The following is a 20,274-nucleotide window of genomic DNA, read 5'->3' as shown; positions in this document are numbered from 1 at the left end:
TCAAATACTCTCCTGACGTCCTGACTTGTTGTACGAAACCTTTTCTCCTCTCCCCATTCAGCTTAACCCTATTCCCCAGATTACTGCTCCATTGCCCGCCTCTGCTAACAGTGTTAAAACATACAGGCTACTTCGTTAGCTCACCGTATGCACACACAGGCAATTTGCTAGGGAGACTCATAGCATTGCTGCTAGCACTCCAGTCTCCTGCTTTTAATTACACTTTGGTAAATCCAAAACACTCCTTCCAATATTTATTTTTCTCTCTACTAACAGTACTTCTGACATAAGACCTTCTTGTATCACCTGTCGGATGCAAGTTGGCTGTACCTGTGGTTGTATTTTTTTACTGCCCTGCAGTGTGTGCTTTTTTTTACCTCCATCATGTTAAGCAGAAGAGGCAGGAAATCTGACGTGTGGCGGACCAGGGTTTGTTATCCTTAGGTGCTTCGGTCAGTTCACCACTGCTGCGGTCTTGGGAGCACGAGCACAATGTTTGAGCGTGGCTGCAGACAGGCTGATACTCACAAACCTGGGATTTTCATTGTCCCAGAAGGCCCGTAGGGAAGGGTAAAGTGAGTTCAAAATTACAGGTACACATTTTACTCCAAAATGGTTTTGAACAATGACACTGTTAACTGCGTAACCGTACTTCAATGGTCATAAACCAGCATGGCAGTAGACAGTCCGTCATTACTGTTCCCCGCTGGGGACTATGCAGTAAGAGCTGTGACAGTGTGCTCCTTGGAAGAGTTCTCCTACTCCTGATTTTTAAGTTTCACCCAGTGGCATGATCCCTCTGTGAGAAGAAGCACTTGACAAAGAAAAAGACCACTGTGAGCACCCAGCGGCCTCACAAAGCCAAAGTGTTTTAACAAAACCCGGCTTTGATGTAGCCAATTGTAAAAATAAATTATGTTTAATTATTGAATCTGTCCATATATATATGGCGGGGGGTGTATATACATACATATATGTATATATACCTTGCACACGTTACTGTTTCAGTTTTCCTGTTTAGTTCATGTTTCAGCTAAGGAGCTGTTTCAGAAATTTCCCACCTCCTGCTTGGCCTTCCTTCTTCATTATATGTAATAAGCATTTGTTGATGTCTGACGGCATCTAGTTCAAATACCTAGCGAGATCAAACTCGGAAGAACATAAATGGGAGCCATAAGGCACTCTATAAAATAGGCTACACCTTTCATGAACTGGAATGGATGTTTGTCAGTAATGAGGCACTGCAATTAAATGAAATAAGCCTTGGCAATAGCTCTGCCATATCTGTCTGTACAATGCTCCCTCAGCAGCAACACTCCCATGGGAAATTAAATATACAGCCTGTGCATTAGCCAGGCTTATTGTCTGGGTGCCTGCAGCCGAGGAACCCTCAGCCCTGCCTCCAAAACAAAGCCCTTGTGGAGGGAAGGTTTTGGGCTTCCCTGAAATTTGGGTGCAAGCTCAGGAGCAGGCACTGTCCAAGTCCCTGTGACATGCCCGCCCTGGGGAGCAGGCGACCGCAAGCAGATGGGGGAGAGAACTTGGCTCTTCTCCTGCGTTGGCTCCCTTCCTGTGGGCTCTTTCCCCTGCAGCAGACCTAAGTGTGGGTATAATGTAAATGAAATAATAGTAATAATAATAGTAATAGTCATCATCATCATCAAAACAGTAAAAAATAGTACTGCCTTCCTAGGATGAAAAGGTCCAAACGCAGGTTGTCCCTTTCTCAGGAGATCACTCAGTCTAACTTTTCAAGTGAGCATGGTGATCCTTCATTATCCTTATGGTGAGCTTTCCTATTATTGGGAAAGTCACGTGAGCCTGAGAAGAGCAAGGAGCACTCTGGTGATAACGCTGGGATGAAAACTTCTCCCTTTGGCAAAATAGGCATTTTGGGGGGACTCAGTGCTTCTCAAGGATTTTTTGGATTAATGGCCACTGTCACCCCACAAAAATGTTGTGGGACTGAAAGAGGAACACGCCAGAAAGCTTTTGTCTAAAAGAACAAGGTGGGGACCACTTCCCATGTCCTCCTGAATCATCTGCAGTCCATAGTCTAGGAATTACTCACTTGCTTTTTGTTGTCTTAATATAGTTTTTCTTAAATTAATTCTTTACTAGACTGGAGAAAAGAGACTAGAAATGTGTGAATGACTGGTTTCTAAATTCTTTGGCTGGGCAGGAAAAATGAAAGCACAATTGCCTTCACAGTGAATGAAATATGTTGGTTCAACACCTCTTACTTTTTAAAGGTAATTTAGTCAAATTCAGCTTCAGAGTTTTCTTTGGAAAACAAGTTTTCCAAAATGTTTCCCAGGTGTAATCAGCATTCTCAAATCTCCAAACTGTTAGACGTGAGATTGCATTTTTTAATAAACAAGACATTTAAAAAATTGCTCAGATCTAAAAGTGATGCAACACTTCAATAATTTCCAAGACAAAAACTATTAAACAGTTTTGTGTTATTAAATATGATGGTAAGGGTGGCAACATGGTATTGTACTCCAATGTAATTAAGTTCTTTCAATTTTCCCATGAAACTTAGGCGCTTCAAAGTGTATTCTCAGAAAATGCTAACTTCTCCAAGCTAGGTAAATCACGCCAGAGTGTAATGGTCTCTGCATTATCCTCACTTTCATGTAATTAGGTATTTCAGAGACTTTTTTTTCAGGACTTCTCAAAAACAGAACTAGGAAAAATCAAGAAAGAGGACTGGGAATAGGGAGTTCAATAATGAGAATCTCAATTAGAACGTAAGACAGATGGAAAAAAAGAATGATGAAAATAGTAAGGGAAATTAAGAGCCTTTCATCTGAAGTAAAAGTAGAGATGACAATACTACTTACAGTTTGAAGAGGAGGTGTATGCAAGGTGGAATACTACAGATAGATACAGCCGAGTATGGTTTAGAGATCAGTTCAGCATCTTTTCCTAAAAGAATAATGACATGAAGGTATTTAAAAATATTCATTGATCATTACTTTCACAGTGCATATGTACAGGAAATACTAAACCACATCTTAGTTTGGTAAAGAACTCTAAGAATAGAATTAACAGAGGGAATTAGTAAAATCCAAAATCAAATCAGGTACTTACATAATAAAAGCAAGTATTAGAAGGAGCTAAAATAATCTATCTGTGTATAAGGGTTCTGTGTCCTCTCACTTCACTGCATTCACAACTGAGTGCTCTCCAGCATGGTGGGACCTGCCGAGTGCATCTCCTACGTTGTCCTCTGAAACACTTAGTATTGGCAGCTATTGAGAAAGGGAAGTGGACTCAGTAGACTGTTCTTCTGATTTGCAATGGCAATTCCTGCAGTGCCATTGCAGAAGTCAAAAAACACCCAAATCATCAGGTGGGGGGGAGGGAGAGAGAGAGAAAGAGAGAGAGAAGGAGAGAAAGAGAGAAAGAGAGAAAGAGAGAAAGAAAGGAAGACAGACAGAAAGAGAGAAGAGAAGAGAAGAGAAGAGAAGAGAAGAGAAGAGAAGAGAAGAGAAGAGAAGAGAAGAGAAGAGAAGAGAAGAGAAGAGAAGAGAAGAGAAGAGAGGAAAAGAAAGGAAAAGAAAGGAAAAGAAAGGAAAAGAAAGGAAAAGAAAAAAGAAAAGAAAAGAAAAGAAAAGAAAAGAAAAGAAAAGAAAAGAAAAGAAAAGAAAAGAAAAGAAAAGAAAAGAAAAGAAAAGAAAAGAAAAGAAAGGAAAAGAAAGGAAAAGAAAGGAAAAGAAAGGAAAAGAAAGGAAAAGAAAGGAAAAGGAAAGGAAAAGGAAGAAAGGAAAGGAAAGGAAAGGGAAAGGGAAAGGGAAAGGGAAAGGGAAAGGGAAGAAAATAAAGATAAAATAAAGGTTGAAACAAGATTTCTCTTCTCCAGCTGGGGATACTATGAACCTGAAGAGACATCCTTACCATGGAAGCTTGGTCGGATACTCAGTTGACATACACCATCGGAGCTTCCCTGTCTTCAGGGGGGCTATTCCAGCTGGCACCAGCTCGGATCTCACCCGTGACATTTACACTTCCCAATCGAGTCAAAGTTGAATCCTGCCAAGAAAGAGGAATGATAAATGCAGCTTTCAGTTACTGTGAAGGAATTAGGAGTCCTGTAAATCTGTGCCCCATCTTGGGAGGTAGAGCTCGGGCCACCCTCCTCTTGGCGTGGGGTGAGGGACGTAGGAAGCGGTGTGCTCTTTTCAGCCTGGTGAGAGCCGAGTCTGAAGGATGTCTTTTAGCAGCTAGTAATTAACATAGTTAGCTAGCTAACTAATTAGTTAGCTAACTAATATGCTAGTCTCTGGTCTCCGGAGAAAAATGTTTGGGCTTTGACACCAATGGAACTAGCTGTTTTGTCCTAGTCTGAAGCCCAGCAGCAAATGAAAACACATGCAATGTGGGTAATCAGGTGAACAGAGCCCCAAAATAAAACAGGAGCTGCTTCATCTCTGACCTGGGATATGGAGGGGTAGTACTGCTAGCCGCTGTGAGTGGTGGTGCCGTCTCTGGACACACTGAATTCGCTAAATGAAACTCCTCTGCTGTTCATTTGTGTAGCTTCTTTCACCGCAATTACCTGCTGGTTTAATATATTGCAGTAGTATTTTTGTCCTATCTGCTGGATCCTTAAAATAACAAATAGTGTCTTGGCTACAATGACAACGGGTTATTTAAAGGAGTGTGCAGAGTTGCTGATAAAGGGGGAATTCCAAATACAGGCAAAAACATTTGAGATTGCTTTGTGGTTGAACAGGCAAGGGCAAAAAGCTTGTTAATAATATCAGATTATAATTTTCTTTAAAAATAGATTAGGTTTTCATGACTCACAGCATTAAAGTTCTTTTTAAATAGACATCCTTATTAAAAAGGTCTCTCTTCACTTGTGGCTGGATCTGTTTAGCTGAGTTGGATGATACATTATCAACATGTTGTGAGAGAACAAGCCATTTAGTTTAAGATCTCAAAATATGAGACTTGCTTGCATCCGGGATAAGGAAGTTATTTTGCTGTTTTAGCAGAAGAAGGTATCCATCAGAACATCCTGCCAATAACCTGTCACTAGTAGGGCCAGTTCATCACTTAAGAGCTATTCTTTTATAAATCACTGAATTTTGCCTTAAGCAAGTTGTTTATTTAGAACTCCTGCTCCTTTGGGTAGGGACCATATCTCCTTAGGGCCAGGTATAATTGAATTTGCACATATCTTCATTTTTATTTCATTTTATTTAATACAGAAGTGCCTGTCAGCTTTTGAGAACAATTGTCTTTGCAGCTACGCTATCATGGCACACCGGTTTCATTTAATATTTTATCCAGATTTTTTATACAGAATGCAGCTCATTTATTCGTTACTCACTGAAATGTCATCCTGAGTACATTAACAGCACATTAAATTCCTGTCCAACTGTGGTTTCACAGCGCAAGGAGCGGCTCTCAGTGGAAACCTACACCCCCATGCTCCCCAGCCCCAAGCTGGGGATTTGTGGAGTTCTCCTTTGGGTCTTTCCATGGGGATTGCGGCTGCCTAAGCCCTCTCCCAAAACTGGGTTTCCCTAACATAGGTAACATTTACCTTCAAAATTATGCTGGTTGGCTGTATAATTTAACTTTAGTCGTATAATCTGAAGACGGTCTTTATTCAGTTTTAAATGTTATATATACCAGTTGAAAGTAGCAATAAATTCAATTAACTAGGCTGATATAAACCTTATTTAAATCAAATTAAGTGCATTTCTGCAGCGGTTAGCATCTATTTCATTCATTGTGATTAAAAGCTGCTTGGGAGTTAAATTGGTATGACTTTGAATATAGATAAAGCCAAAGGAAGACAGAACTGGCAGCTGAGCCTGAACTGGACTGGGAAGTTTGGAGTCCTTCTTTGTACCCAGAACACAAGAGCTTTGTTTGTTTTAATTAAAACTGGGATCCTGCAGAATGTAATGGATGTTGTTTAGAAAAGCTGCCCGCTTGTTTCTGATAATTGGATTTTTCTAGCCCAGATTAATATCCTACTATGCCATTTCACTGGGTCCGAGAGGATTCCTCCAAATAATTAAAAAATGAGTGCTGAAGATTGTAACCACCTCATTAAGATAAACTTACAACAACATCTTGGGTTCAAATAAGGAGTTCCTTTCTTTTTTTCTGGAAAGAGGCCACAGTTTGTTTAGCCTGGCAGCGGCAAGGAACTGATTTTTGTATATGCAAAAAAAAGCTTTTTAAGCCATTACTGCTGAATCATTGTGTCTCAAGTAACACGGAATTGGACTAGTAAGCTTTGACAGGGGTCTGCAGAAACTAATTTTGAGATGGTTACAGCGCCCAAATAATGAAAAATAGAATATATGTGAAAGTGTAAATATTTCCAGAGAACTTCTGGCATGTAGTCTCACACCAAACAGAGACTGACAAACACACCTGCCAATACTTGATGCTAGAAAGAGTAGCTGTTATGTTTATTCATCAAAATGATATTATGTTTGTGGTTTACATAACAATGTGTATTACATAACAATATATCTAGCGCTGTTCGTTAAGATGAAGGATTGCTTACTATATGATCAACTAGTATTAGAATGACAGATCTAATTCCCAAGTGCTGTTTTTTGTTAGTTTCTGCATTTTTTTCTGAAGGATTGATACAGAAAACTTCTGATGCAATTTAGCCCTAAGAAATAGAAAACCCAGGAAAGCTGGCTAGCCTATCTAGGAGGAAGCTGTTGGAAAACCTCAGTGGAAAAATATTTGGTGGCACTGGAGGAGAATGGGAGGGGCAAAAAGGTCTATGTGAGTGCTTAAAATATATATGAAGATGATCGGAACTATATCAATGAACAGAGTGGGGGGTCATCTGCAGTTGCATGTGCTTGTGCTTATCACATAAGCAAGTCACCCAGGCTCTGCTAGGTACTAAGGTACAATTCTAACTTTAAACCTGAGAGCAGACCGACAGCACTTGCACACGTTGAAATCTTTGTAGGCTCGCAGGGTCTCCCCTCGCTTTGTGAGAGATGGTTTTAGACTTAAACTTGTGCAGTGCATAGCTTCACTCAGAACTTCTTCCCAGGGCAAATTTCACATCAAAAGCTGTAAAATCCAGTAGTGTCACATTTAGAGAGGTAAAATTTTAGTATCCACTTATAGAAATATATTCTTTTAAAGCAATATTAAAAAAATTCTTATTTCTGTCTCTGATCACCAGCAGTACCTCGTATACTAAACATAACAAATGCCACTTAAAAGAATATAAGGAGAGCAGTTGTGATGTTTGTAACTCAGTAAGTACTGGCTGAAGGAAGTATCCTCGCACAGAGAAGTAGAGGGCTGTTATTTTATTCTCAATTAGGGATGTGCATTACAGTTCTATAATAAGGTAGGGGTGAGATGTTTCTGTCCATATGACTTATCTCAGGTATTTTCTTTGGGCTACATAGTTCCACAGGATATTTTAAATAACTATTATGGAGATTTCACGTGCTGGGTGAACTAGGCAGGTCCCAAAAGTGTATTTGAAAACACTTTCCTCCAGGTATCAGCTGGAAGCTGGGAGGTAATGAAGGTGGGTAGGTGCCAGCAGGCACAGTGATTGTATCTGAAATACCTGCACGTTTTGCCTGGTTTACTGAGGTTTTTGTTTGCAAGGTGTAAGAAGCTCATATCATAATCTTTTCTAAATAAGAGATGCAAGCTACATGCAAATTATGTAAATTTTATCTTAATTCTGGGGATATTTTCTTGAGATTTTGGGGGAGAAAATATTGTATGAGCACATCTGTCTGGGGCCAGCTCAGTGAGTCTGTCTGGTGTGCTGTCTGCAGGGGTGGCAAGCAGTAGATGACCGAGGAGGAGGATAGGAAGTAAGGCATTTTCTAGGGATGTTCCTTTCCCCGGTAAGCAGTTTTAGCTGCTGGCCATTGGTGTGGTAGAGACTTCCAGAGGCATAAGCTGTATCCAGACCATTCTGTTCAGCATATTCTTTTGGATGCATCCTCCACAAATTGGTTTCATCTTTCTGAAGCCATTTATACTTTGGCAGTCACAACATGCTGCAGGAATTAATTCTGCGTTTAACATGTAGGATGTCCCTGTTTCCCGATACTGATGTAATTCCCACTTGCCTTGTGCATCACCGGGGCATCACTGCCCAGGATTGCCCAGGATTTCTCCACTTTCCTCCCAGCAGTGTTCAGGTTAAAGCACTTGCTACTCTACATACCGCATTCGTTTTCTGCACGCCAGACTGCCGCACGCTGACAAATACCTGCCAGCAGCTATGGGTTTTGTCTCGGGAAATTCCAGGTAAACATGATCCCTCAGCCTCTCACAGGTAACAGCTGCTATTTCGCTCAAAGGGAATTCCCACTGACTTTGATCTGTAGGAGAGGACATCACCCCTGGTTTGCTTTGCTACAGTGAGGTAACAGACATGAGCTAAAATGTTTGTCAAGGACATGTGATAGCAGTTGCTTCACAAGCAGCAGGCCAGAATTTTGCACTGCTTACCTTAGTCATATACGCTTTGCTCTTAATGGAGTTCTTCTCTATCCACCCCAGTGAAAGCATGACCGGAGTCTGAGCCAAAAAGCAGCAAGTAAAAACAGGAGAAATATCAGTTATTTCTCTGGTATGACCTGTGGAAATCTGCAGGCATGTTGGATTTTGGCCTTTTTACCTTCTAAATTTGTGGTCTTCAGAGCATGGAAAAGCACTGAAGCTTTTAGGAGGTCTGCTTTTCATTGGATAATGAAGAAATATCATTCATTAGAACAAAACAATTATTAGCTGTGCTTACTTTGGGCATGAGGCACTGGACAACTTCCTGGGCTTATTTTATGCTAGGCACTGTAGAAACTTGTAGTAAGACTGCTTATCCAAGGGAGCTGAACAAACACATCCTGAAAAGTGGATGAAACGAGAGAGGAGCTGGATGGGCAGGAAAAGGAAAAGGAAAAGGAAAAGGAAAAGGAAAAGGAAAAGGAAAAGGAAAAGGAAGGTAGGAAATATAGCATGAGGCAGACAATTCCTAGTCAGTCTTGTGACACAGCCTTTCACAATCTCAGTGGCCAAAGCCGCATTGACCATTTACACTGACTCTTCCAGACTTTAGCATCAACGTTTTGGTATTTTGTGTCATTCTGGCCTGAGTAAGGCACAAAGGTCCTTTAAAATCATTGCATTCCCCACATTTGGTGTGTGTGTCAAACAGGCAGGCACTTAGGCAATGCAGCATCCTGTCTTCTAAGCATCAAGGAAAGGTCTTGGGGATTGTTTAAGAGCATTTTCTCTGTGCAGACATCTGATAATATTACTTAACACGGAGAAAGACCTCCTCTAACACTAGGCCTATTGAGAAAGCCCAAAAATGTTCCAGGCGCTTTCAGATGACAGGCAGCCAGTGCAGCGATGGGATTTTTTGAGTGTGTACCCTAATTCACAATTATTTGCCAGAGGTGCTTCCATGTAGCAATACTTCTCCTGCACAGCCATGCTCTCAGGTGAGAAGAGTTGCTGAGTCCAAGTGAACATTTTGAACCACTCCAATGCTGCACTGTTTAGTCTCATTACATGGACAGCCTGCCACCGTGCTGTTGTCCTTGGCCTCAGAGAGCTTCAGAGGAGGCTTTGCCTCATGTTCAATGGCCAAGGCCACTATCCAGGGCCAGATGTATCTGGTTGTGAGCCCCGTCTCCACCCCAAGCTTGCTGTGTGACTATCAGCCAGTCACTCCGGTTTTCAGAGTCTCTCTGCTAAGATGGAGACAGCAGAATTTCTCTACCTCTCAGTGGGAGCGCCCTTTATCTCTCTGGGCATGTTCTCTTTGTCATCTTACAAATTCTGTCAGGACAAAACCTGGGGATTTTTATACATTTTTCTACTCTGGTTGACTGGAGCAGTAGCAGCAGATACAGCCCGTGCTGCTGGTGTTCTGGCAGCCCTGGAGCCGCAGATGGCTCAACAGCAGCACACACAGAGGCCCACAGTATGCATGCTGGGCAGTCGTCCTGCCTACACACTGTACATCTGATACGTGCCAAGTGTACACTGTACAAGATGCACTGGGCGAGCCCTATACATTGTGGTACAAGTTTCTGAAACGCAGAAGCCCACTGCAGGTGTCGATCAGTTTTTCTATGCTCTTAGGGTCAGTGTGATTACCGGGGTGGAGGTGCCCTTTGATGGGCTACTGCAGTCGGACAGGGGCGTTGTAGCCTGTGGGCTGGTTCTGCTGAAAACTGATCCTCAACTGCCACCTGCTGAGCATTGGGGAAAATGCAGGAGAAATTCCTGCCAGTGTTCAAGGCTTCTCCATGCGGGGACCTAAAGCCGCCACCGAATGCCAACGTTCCGGTCAGTAGCCAGCGGGAGATGCTAAACACAATGTCACTGGGTTTGCGAATGAAAATCGGCCCACGCTTTCAGGTGCCCGAATAGGAACGGGGGTGCTGACTTTACAGCCACGGCCTGAATCGCTGGTCTGTGGATGCAGCCAAGAACTCCAGAGAGTGAGAAAAATACGATGTAATAGCAGGTTGTGACATGAGGTCATAGAAATAAAGTGCTAGTGTGTTGTCTAATTATAGAAAGAGGAGCTCATTGGGAGAATTTTGAAATCATAAAGATGTCACCGCAGCATCAGCTGCAGGGGAAAAAAGTTCCTTTTTCTTCAATAAATCCAATACCTGCATGATATAAATCAAATTCCGTTCAAGCACAATGCACCTGTACCTTAGAAAGCTGGATTTTGTTTGGCACCATGATGTTATGACAAACTTGTTGCTGATCCTCTTAGTCATGCTCTTTTTTAACTGAAGTGCATTTTGCAACATACATCACAAATCCTCATACTTAAAATAAAGATGATACTTAACTACCTAGATCAAAACCTCTTCTAAGCAGAGCTATTTTGCCAGGTATGTGTACAATGCCTAGTAAAATAGGATCTCATCACCATTTATGATGTCCAGAGGGTAGTGTGAAGTGAAAAGAAGACCTCATTTATGGGTACCAGGTACGTTTTATTTTTAAAACAGTGATGGAGAAAAAAATAAGGAGAACAGGGGAAAAAAAAAAACAACCAACCCTATGCTTGCAGGTACATCTAACAAACCTCTAATGCCACCTCAGGAAACACTGAAAATGAGAATGAAGTCTCCAGCAGACTACTACTTGCATTATTCTTGTTAATGATTTCTTTTAAAATTTATATTATGTAAAAAAACCTGAAAGGATTTTAGGAAACTTACATGAGCAACTGTGAGCATAATAAACTGGGTGTACTTTTAAATACCCAAATGATAGGAGTTTCTTTTCAACCCTACTCCAGACACTAACTCCTTGTAATCAAGAAATGGTCCTATCATTCAACTTTAATTTTCTCTTTCTTCACTCCTAAATTAGCCACCCAAAAATTATCCTAAAATACACTTGCACCTTTTAATGTTGAAAGGATAGCTTACGAGCAGCACTGTGGCTCCTTAAGGACATCGCTTTAGCACTCAGCAATACAGATAAATAGCCATTTTCTTAATCAAACCCCATTATAGAGCAAGTGCATACAAACCCAAATACAGCACTGGGCCTTCATAATAGAAAACAGAAACAGAAAAATAGTGAGACCTATTTTTTAGTATCCTTAAAATGTTTTATGCCAGCATGAACCTGCTGATGTCTGAAGAGTTGTAGTGTGGCACTAAAATGGAGAATCCAGGCCAATTACAATTCTTCCTGGCAGTGTGTTATAAAATTATTATGCAGCACTCAGAAGCAGCTTCTTTGCTTATCATTCACTGGTGACAGAACTTAAGCTGCAGAGAAGGCTATTAAGTCAACCTAAAACCTGCCAAGTCCTGTAAAATGTTGGCAATGCAAATCCTAACACAGGAGATGAGAAGCCAAAGGGCTTTTTTCTCTTCATTTTGTGTACATCTATTGCATGTTGCTCACCCTGCAAATATGCACAAACACTGCTGCTCTACAGAAAAGAGAGAAAAACAAATGGGAAGTGGTTTGGGTGGACAGAACATCGTTAAACAGGGGGCACAGTATTCAAAATAAAACAAAAAAATTGTTAACTAGGTAGATTTATCTCAAAGTAAAATATCTCTAAGGTAGGAGCTTGTTTTCATTTCGAGATACAGCGTAGAAATACAGCGTAAAACTGTAATAATGCAATATTAAGATGAACCTCTGGCTGCAGCAGTACCATTTTTTAAAACAGACATAACGTTTCACAAAGTAACAGGATAAATATAACAAATATGTCAAAGTAGTTTAGACATCAAGTTATGAGGTACCTTTTAAAATACTTTCAGATGAGAAGGATGGAAGCAAAAAAGTATTTTTACCCAGTTACATTTACTGAAAGAAAAATAAACAAGCTGTTTGTGTCATTTATGCATTTTCTTCCTGAAAGGAAAAAAAGGACTTAGAACATTCAGGACCCTTCTCATTTAAATGTCTGAAACAAAACACAATGGAAGGCATCAACAGTTTGGAAAACAAAGGCTGTCAGTCCATCCACTGCAGACTTCCTGATAAATCCTAACCCCAGTGAGATTTAACAGGCCACATTGTTAACAGCAAAGACCACCCAACCAGTAGCACAAATGAAAATGGTTAAGCCTGACTTTATCAAATGGACAGACCTACCACACATTAGTGCTCTGATGAAAACGGCACGGTAACGTTGAGGGTACTTGTTGGCCTAATTCATGAAAAGAATAAAAGAGAAGAATTTATGGAGATTCTTAATACTCGCATAGCAAAAGAACCAAAAAGAAATGTATATTTGAGTAGCTGATGTATTTCGACACATAATGGTTTCACTTCCCCGTTGGACCTCTCTGTTACACTGGTCACTGGCTCGGGAAAATGGTCTTCCCACATCTGCCTGAATGCAGTACCATTGAGCAGACTCAGCAACAACACAAGTAAATAAAAATGTGCTCATCTGATGCTCACCAGGCTGGATTTTGACTGGAAAGCAAGATAAGTTGAAATGCTTTCCACTTTGTTTTTCTATCTTTGTTTCTGGGATGCTCATTGAGCAGATGGGGAAACCGAGCTGTAACTATCCTAAGTGACTTCCCAGAATCATTGAGAAGTACAAAAAATTTCCCCAAATCATTGATCTAAAGCATAGCTTTTAGATGACCGTAGTCATATATACTCAGATGCATCTCTGTACCTTACTGGCCCTGTATTTTATTCCATTTTTGCAATATTGATGGTGTAGCAAAATAAACATTTCCAGGGCAAAATACAAAAAAGAACTTAACAAAAATGTCTATCAATACATTAAATATATTAAATAAAATACCTAATAAAATGTAGCTGAAACTACATACATAGTTTCTTCCATGTTGCCTAGTAAGATGTTATTTCCAAAATATAAAGAAGTTGGATTTTCTCAGCGTGACAAAGTTGTTCTTGAATATAGTTGACAGAAAAATCAAACGTTTAGAGCCATTGATGAACGGACCGAACAGACACTGGGCAACTGCCGAAATGATGAGTAATGTTCTGTTTTCCTCACAACATTCACTTCTTAAGCCAACTAATCATCAACATTTATTTTGAAACTTGAAGAAAAGTATCTCAGATTTGGTATTTTAAACTTGCCTTTTAAACCTTGGTATCTCTAGATGACTAACAGGGTTTTGTTTGGAGGCTTTTTTCCCCACATTTTTACCTTTTTTTTTTTTTTTACAAATCGACAAATTTGCGTAGTCTGTGTGATACGAATGGAAGTTTCTTTGGAGGGAAGGCCATTTAAAGCAAACACAGCCCAAACACATGCTTGCAGCACACAGCTGCCGAGGAGCTGGTACTAAATGTATGCACTTAACATGATCTTGCTACAAAAGCTGGCTCGCTTCCATTACTTTTTTATTGAGGTCCTCTGCAAACTTTGTCCCAAATGCTAGGTACCGTTGTGATTCAGAAGGATACGGAAATGCAACTGACAAAATAGATGATGGAGATCAATTAGCCGAGGGAGGAGAAGTGGAAGGCAGAAGTCACTTGCAGGTAATCTTACAGAAATGAGCATACAAATCTTACTTACATTTGTAAAGTTCCACTGATGTAAATGGCAACATTTTTCTATGTTAAATTAGACCCTATGTGCAGTTATCATCTGGTCTTTGGTTAGGTGTTGACTTGAGAAACATGGCTTGCACTTCTAAAGGGCTGAAATTTCATGTATTAGCACCATAATTTCATTTCCTATTTTTTTAAATGCATCTTTTTTTCTGGCATTTGGGGGCTGTTCAGCAGAAGGCTCTCATGCAACCTTGTTTTTAGTAGATGGAATAAAAGGTCAAAATATGCTATATGGAGCTGGCAATGTGATTCTCTGTGTCTAGGTCCCTTGCAACATAGGCAGAAAGTTGTAGTTTTTGCTTTAGACACAGCTGACATCATCTCTGCATTGTTATGTCTCTTCTATGTGCACAGCGTGATCTAGAAAGCGAGTTATAATGGAGACAATCCCACTGCAAGGCTGATGATAGTAAAAGCTGTGCACAAAAGAACAGTATATCGCTACATACAGGAGAGAGACATTGCATTTCTATTTGTTGTACTTCTCAATGTGTTCAAATGATTTCCAGACGATGAGTTTTGTTAGTATAGAATTAAGGTAGGATTTTAAATTTCATTTAAAGGCCTCAAGGTAACCTGGGAGTAAAAATCCGCACATTTTAGAGCTGAAGTTGAAAGAAGAATCACTACATATGTGAACAGGAGAAATTGCTCTGATGGATCAGACTACTTCAGTTTAGTTCAAAACCCCATTACCGGTGTTGTCAAGTAACAGACGTTTCAGAGGAAAAGACAAGCAGAATTGGTTCAGGTAAGCTGGGGCACAGGAAGTTGTCTATTGTCTGTATTTCAGGAAATATGAAAACCTTTAGTTGTTACGCCATCTAAACATCTTATCTCTTTGCATTAACTTAGTATTCTAATGAAAGGTACTTATCTCCTGTATAAAACATTTGGGTCACCTGCTAAGAACTCTAACTTTGTGCTAAAGTTTTTCAAGCGCGTAAGAAAACGTCCTCATTCCTGAGGCTCTCACTGTCCAGCTTAATGCCTTATACATACAAAGCGTCCTCAACAAGAACAGAGATGCGGCGGTGTGCGGATCTGCGATACTTCAGACAGCTAGCTGGCACAGCCAAGTGCCCGCGTTAGAGGCCGAGTCCCCCTTTACTCAGTTTAACACCCTACCCTCATCTAAAGTACCTTTAAGTACCTTTCCACCTCTCTCCATCTATCCCCACAGGTCCAGAAGACGGACAATTTGTTCCATTACCCAGTGGAAAACTATCAGGGGACAGCTTGCTTTTCTGCAGCCAAGACAGCTGTGAGGTGAGCAACATCCCACTCTCCCGTCTCCCAAGTCACACAGAGATGAGTGTAGCAATAGCTGACAGGGCTTTGTGCACCCATAACCTGCTGAAGCGGGTCCCCTGGACTTGAGATTACTGTGTTTCTTTATCTGCTTCGCGGTCTGTTCTTATGCTGCTGCAGCAGCCAGTGCCATGACGTCAGGACACGTAGGCGCATCTGAGCTGGCATTCAGCTTGGCAAGTCAGGTTCAACCAGCAATGAACTGCCGTTAGGAATTCAATAGGATTTACACAGTCCGGCCAAGAAGCTTCATAAATACATAACTACGTTCCAGCCTCCGTTTGAAATGATGGAAACTACACCCAGTCACCACATCTAAACGTGAGGTCACAGATTCTGAAGCCTAATTCTGTGCTACTTTAAAAAACAAAGAGAACTCTTGCCCTTTGTTGTAAACCTGGTCACAAACATAGTCATCCACAGTACTACAGAGCATTAAAAGAAATGTTTTCTAAACAAAATGCTTTTATTAGACTAGTACAGGGGTTATTTTAAATCAAGAATTAAAATACAGTTGGTATTAAACTGTTGTTTCAGTTCATTTCACTAAAGTCAAAGTTACTGTAGATTAACCTCAGGAGGTAATATTTATCTGAAAAAAAAAAAAAAGGTTTTTAAAAATATAGATGGAATTTCTTTTTCCTCAGTTTATTTAGTGTGTTTTGGCAATATAGTTTAAACCAGACAACTTAGCTAATAGGGCATAACACTAAGCAAAACCAGAACTTAACTGGAACTGAATATAGACTGTTTTATTGATCTGTTCCTGCTTCTGATGTGAAAACTATCCCATCACTACATTTATGTTTCCATTTTGTTAAATATAATTATTTTTCATTAGGCTTTCTGTAAGAGCTCCATCCAAGAAAAACATCTTGAGTATTTAGAGATACTCCGGATACCTAATCCAGCTTATTGGGTAACTGCTTTTAAGAAGTCCCCTAGATAGAGAAATCCCTTCTATCGTTCCTTCTCGTTTTATAGAAGCATCATAACACTATTGCCCTACCCGGACACTGGTAGTCACATCCAGCCTGGTATAGTACTCAGCAATGGAAAAAATATACTTGGGTGTGGCCCCTACAGACCACACTATCACCTGAGCGTTCAGTTACAGTGGTTTTTCACAGATTCATGGACTGAAGAAAACGACTGGCCGCGTGCAAAACAAAGAGCAGTCTCTTCTAAAACAAGAGACCCTTTATACAGTAAGCAGGCTCAGCATCCCACTTCAGAAGGATGCAGCGGCAAGAGAATATGAGCCTCAACTTGTATTAAAAAATGGTAACCTGGTGCATATATATCCTTCAAGCCCACAGACATAATTGTGAATTATTACTGTTTGTTATTTTAAATATCAGCTGTATCAGAAACCTCATCCTGACCTAAGTTCTATTACCCAGATGCTGTGCAAACAATGCAGAGGTATACTGCAGCTCCTTTGGGATGCTGTTGTAAGCAAAGTTGTTGCTTTTATATCAGACAGTATGGTTAAAACAGATTACTTCAAATATATCATCTTTTCAGGGATCCATCTAACCTTTTGGATACATTTCTACTTTTACACAATAGTCCTCATAGGCTCAATGACCTTTATTATTTTTCTCTCAATCCTTGGTTATAAGGAATGTTATTAGCAATGCTTTGCTCATCGGCTAAACCTGTGACTGTTTTCATGCTCTTCCAAATGCAAAATAAAATCTCATCTTAGGCCTCCTACTTCAGCAACAAAGGTGTGTCAAGTCAGTCCTACTGGCTCATGTTACATGTGGCAACTTACTATACCACTGTAATTGGATCGTTTTCAGCATATGCCTGTTTCCTCAAAGCTACAGGCGGGGCCTGCCTCTGTTCTCGTCATCAATCCTGATGTCTCAAAGGTCTTGGCTAGGTAGCATGAAGAACCTGGACTGCTTCACCTTTTTTAAGGGACAATTGGATGAAAGGGGTTCAAACTTTAATGAGTATTTCTTTTTTTTTTCCCCTCAATGTAGGACCAACATACTTTGATGCAACCTAAACTCTTTGCCAAATAATCTAACCCAGATCTGCAACAGCCTCCTCTAAACTGAATCTGTCACCCTATGCAAGACTTCACTACATTAACTTAAATTCATGTCAAGTTAAACAAAGGAACGTTTCTTGTATATAGGATTCCTTCTACACACCCATTTCCTGGTAGGTTTCTGTACTTTTTGCTGATCTTTTATTGCTGCCCACATGCCAGGCACTCTTCTGCCAGCACCTCAATATCCCTGTTCTGAAAAGATCTGTCATGGATTTATTCTAAAATATAAAATTTGACTGCTCATATATGGTCAGATATGCAGCCCAGTGTATATATAGCAAATAGGTTTTGAAAAACACAGGTTTTCCAACAAGTGTTTACATTTCCATTTAATATGTGAACTTTCCCATTATATAATAAGAATATGAAGTACAGAAAAATTAAATTATTAAGATAATGATCTGGGAAAGAGAAAGCTTAGTGTTTTAGAGTCATCTCCTGCATCTAGTGGAAATAGCACATACACATTATAAAGTTGGGCACAGTACAGTAATACATAGGACATAATTTTCCAATTTCCTAGAAGAGTCATGAAAGCCATTTACAAACAACTAGCTCATATTTTCTCCAGAGTAAATCACATGAAATACATGTAGAAACTGGAGTAAGGAGGGATTGTATAGCAGTGCCATTAAAACAGTCAAAAAAAGCATGACTGATCCTGCAGTTGAATCTGAGTAGCCATACACCTGAGCAAGACCAAGAACAGTTTCTCCAAAAAGTCTGATCAAAATTCACTAATAAAATCAGACAAAACAATAATATTAGCTTTTAAAGAGTCTGACAGTACAGTAAGACCATTGAAAATATCCCTGTTTTATCCATTACATTCCAATAAAAATCATAATCTGAATTACAAGTATACTGCATATCCGCATAAGCACCAAGATAATATAAAGTAAAAACTTATCCATCAGGTCCCTCTGATAAATGGTCCCCTATACAAATGCAATTTTTTAATGTACATTTAAGTACTTTTGGCAAGAGGTACAGATTCCGCAAAAGAGAAGTCACTGCAAAGTCTGAAAAAAATTCTAAAACTTGAAAACTTGAAAAAAGATCAAAGTTAGAGCATTTTCTAATGGTCTGACACATAATAGATTTTGTCAATAAATTCTGGTTTTAGAAACAGCAAAATTCACTCCAGTTCCTGAGATAAACTGCAGATCAATTGTGAAGATTTACCAGATTGTACCACACTCTTTCTCACCTTCTTTTTACACACTGCAAACAAGGTTTGAACTGAAGCTTCTGCTAAACTGACAAGTCAGCAAAGCATGTGAAAGATCAAAACATTCACATTTCCTTTTCCACTATAAAAACAAGAGACTGGCAGCTTAGGTCAGAGACAGATAGACTTTAGCCACAGCCTGTCAAACTAATTTCCAGAGGCAGGCAGCTGTTTTAAATTAACTGCACTCGCATCTTTTAAATTAATCTAATTCTTTGTTTCCATCCCGCTTTCACTGACAACTGTGCTCTTATTCATCCATCTGCTGTTTAAGAAAGCATACCGTACACGAGTTCAAAATCCTAGGGTCAAATTTTTTGAAAGAGCATGAGTCACCTAATAGCTCAGCAGGTCTCCGATTGTAGACTGGAACCATCAGTGTGCTTCATTACTACCAGCCATATGGTCAGTTCCTAACTTAGCATTAATTTTGTGCTCCATCTTCTGTAAAACTGCTGGAAGATCCAGAACAGAAGAAATAATATAATGAGGTACGGGGGAGGTATCCACCGGGGTAGTCATTGCTTTGTTTAACCAGACAGTTGCTTTCAAGCCGGCATTCAGGCCTCCTTGAATATCTGTATCTAGAGAGTCACCAACCATAACGCACTCTGCAGGCTGCACCCCCAGGAGATCGCAACAGTAATGAAATATGGATGGCGCCGGTTTCTCTTCTTTCTGCTCTCCTCCCACAACGATGGCATCGAAGTAGGGCTGACAGGCGCACGCTTCGATCTTCTCCCTCTGCGTCCGTTTGTCGCCGTTAGTTAAGAGCAGCAAGCGGACCCCTTTCCGCAGCTCGGTGAGCATGCCCCGCGTGTCCTCGGCCAGGGTGAGGTGCTGGAGGCGGGTCGTTTTCCACAAGAAATAGCACTCGGCGGCCAGGTTTCGGTTCGCCTCCCCCCCGATCGTCTCTTGGATCGCCTCCTCCCAGTGCGAAATCCGCAGGTCGGTGATGCACATCTTGGCGGGATCGTGACACTCCTTGAGAAGCTTGGCCTGGACCTTATCGCAAATCACACGGGCTTCTCCCTCGCCGTAGTGGTGCTTCGACTGCAGGGCATTTATCACCTTTAACAGACAAGAGGCCCTTGTCAGTGGGCTACACGCACCGAGCCCGGCGCCGCGCACCCCCCCTCACTCCCAGCGCCGCGCCGCGTCCGTTAACGGCATCCGGGGCGGGGAGGGGGGGGGGGGGGAAGAGGAGGCGCGCGGCGCCGCGGCCGCCTGGGCCGGGGGGAGCCGCGGCGGCAGACCCCGCGGCGGAGGGCCGTGGCGGACAAGGGCAGTACCTCTTCGATGGCGCGCCGCCCGGCCGCCGCCGTGTCGACCAGCGTGTTGTCCAAATCGAAGAACACCGCCTTGACGCCGTGCACCCCCATGGCGCCGCCTCTCGCGAGAGCCGCCCCGCTCCAACGGCCGAGCCTCCAGGGCGGAGGGGAGCGCCCCGACCGCCAGAGCCGCCCGTGCCGGGGCACAAGCTGGGCAGGGGTGGCCGGCCGGCCCCCTCCGCCCCGTCCCGCCCCGCCCCGCCCCGCCCCTCGCCGGCGGTGGGCGGGGCCTCGCCCTGCCG

The 20,274-nt window shown here is 41.5% G+C and overlaps 1 protein-coding gene across 3 annotated transcripts; it reads right to left on the bottom strand.

Moving 5' to 3' along the window:
• Positions 1-4,025: 4,025 nt before the first annotated feature.
• On the bottom strand, positions 4,026-20,170 carry NANP (N-acetylneuraminic acid phosphatase). Of its 3 annotated transcripts, none has more exons than XM_076334255.1 (3): positions 19,994-20,170; positions 19,038-19,772; positions 4,026-4,038 (listed from the first exon to the last, which is right to left on the bottom strand). In XM_076334255.1, the coding sequence occupies exons 1-2, from the start codon at positions 20,081-20,083 to the stop codon at positions 19,077-19,079; spliced, it is 786 nt and encodes a 261-aa protein (XP_076190370.1). In that variant the 5' UTR covers positions 20,084-20,170; the 3' UTR covers positions 4,026-4,038; positions 19,038-19,076. The 3 variants fall into 3 exon arrangements, with proteins under 3 accessions (XP_076190370.1, XP_076190369.1, XP_076190368.1); XM_076334254.1 differs by lacking the exon at positions 4,026-4,038 and adding an exon at positions 15,836-15,994; XM_076334253.1 differs by lacking the exon at positions 4,026-4,038 and having other exon boundaries at positions 17,783-19,772.
• Between the last annotated feature and the right edge of the window lie 104 nt (positions 20,171-20,274).

Source organism: Aptenodytes patagonicus, chromosome 3, assembly GCF_965638725.1.
Source record: "Aptenodytes patagonicus chromosome 3, bAptPat1.pri.cur, whole genome shotgun sequence".
Lineage (NCBI taxonomy): Eukaryota > Metazoa > Chordata > Aves > Sphenisciformes > Spheniscidae > Aptenodytes > Aptenodytes patagonicus.
The sequence above is the reverse complement of the archived record's forward strand: the minus strand, read 5'-3'. Positions and strand labels throughout refer to the sequence as shown.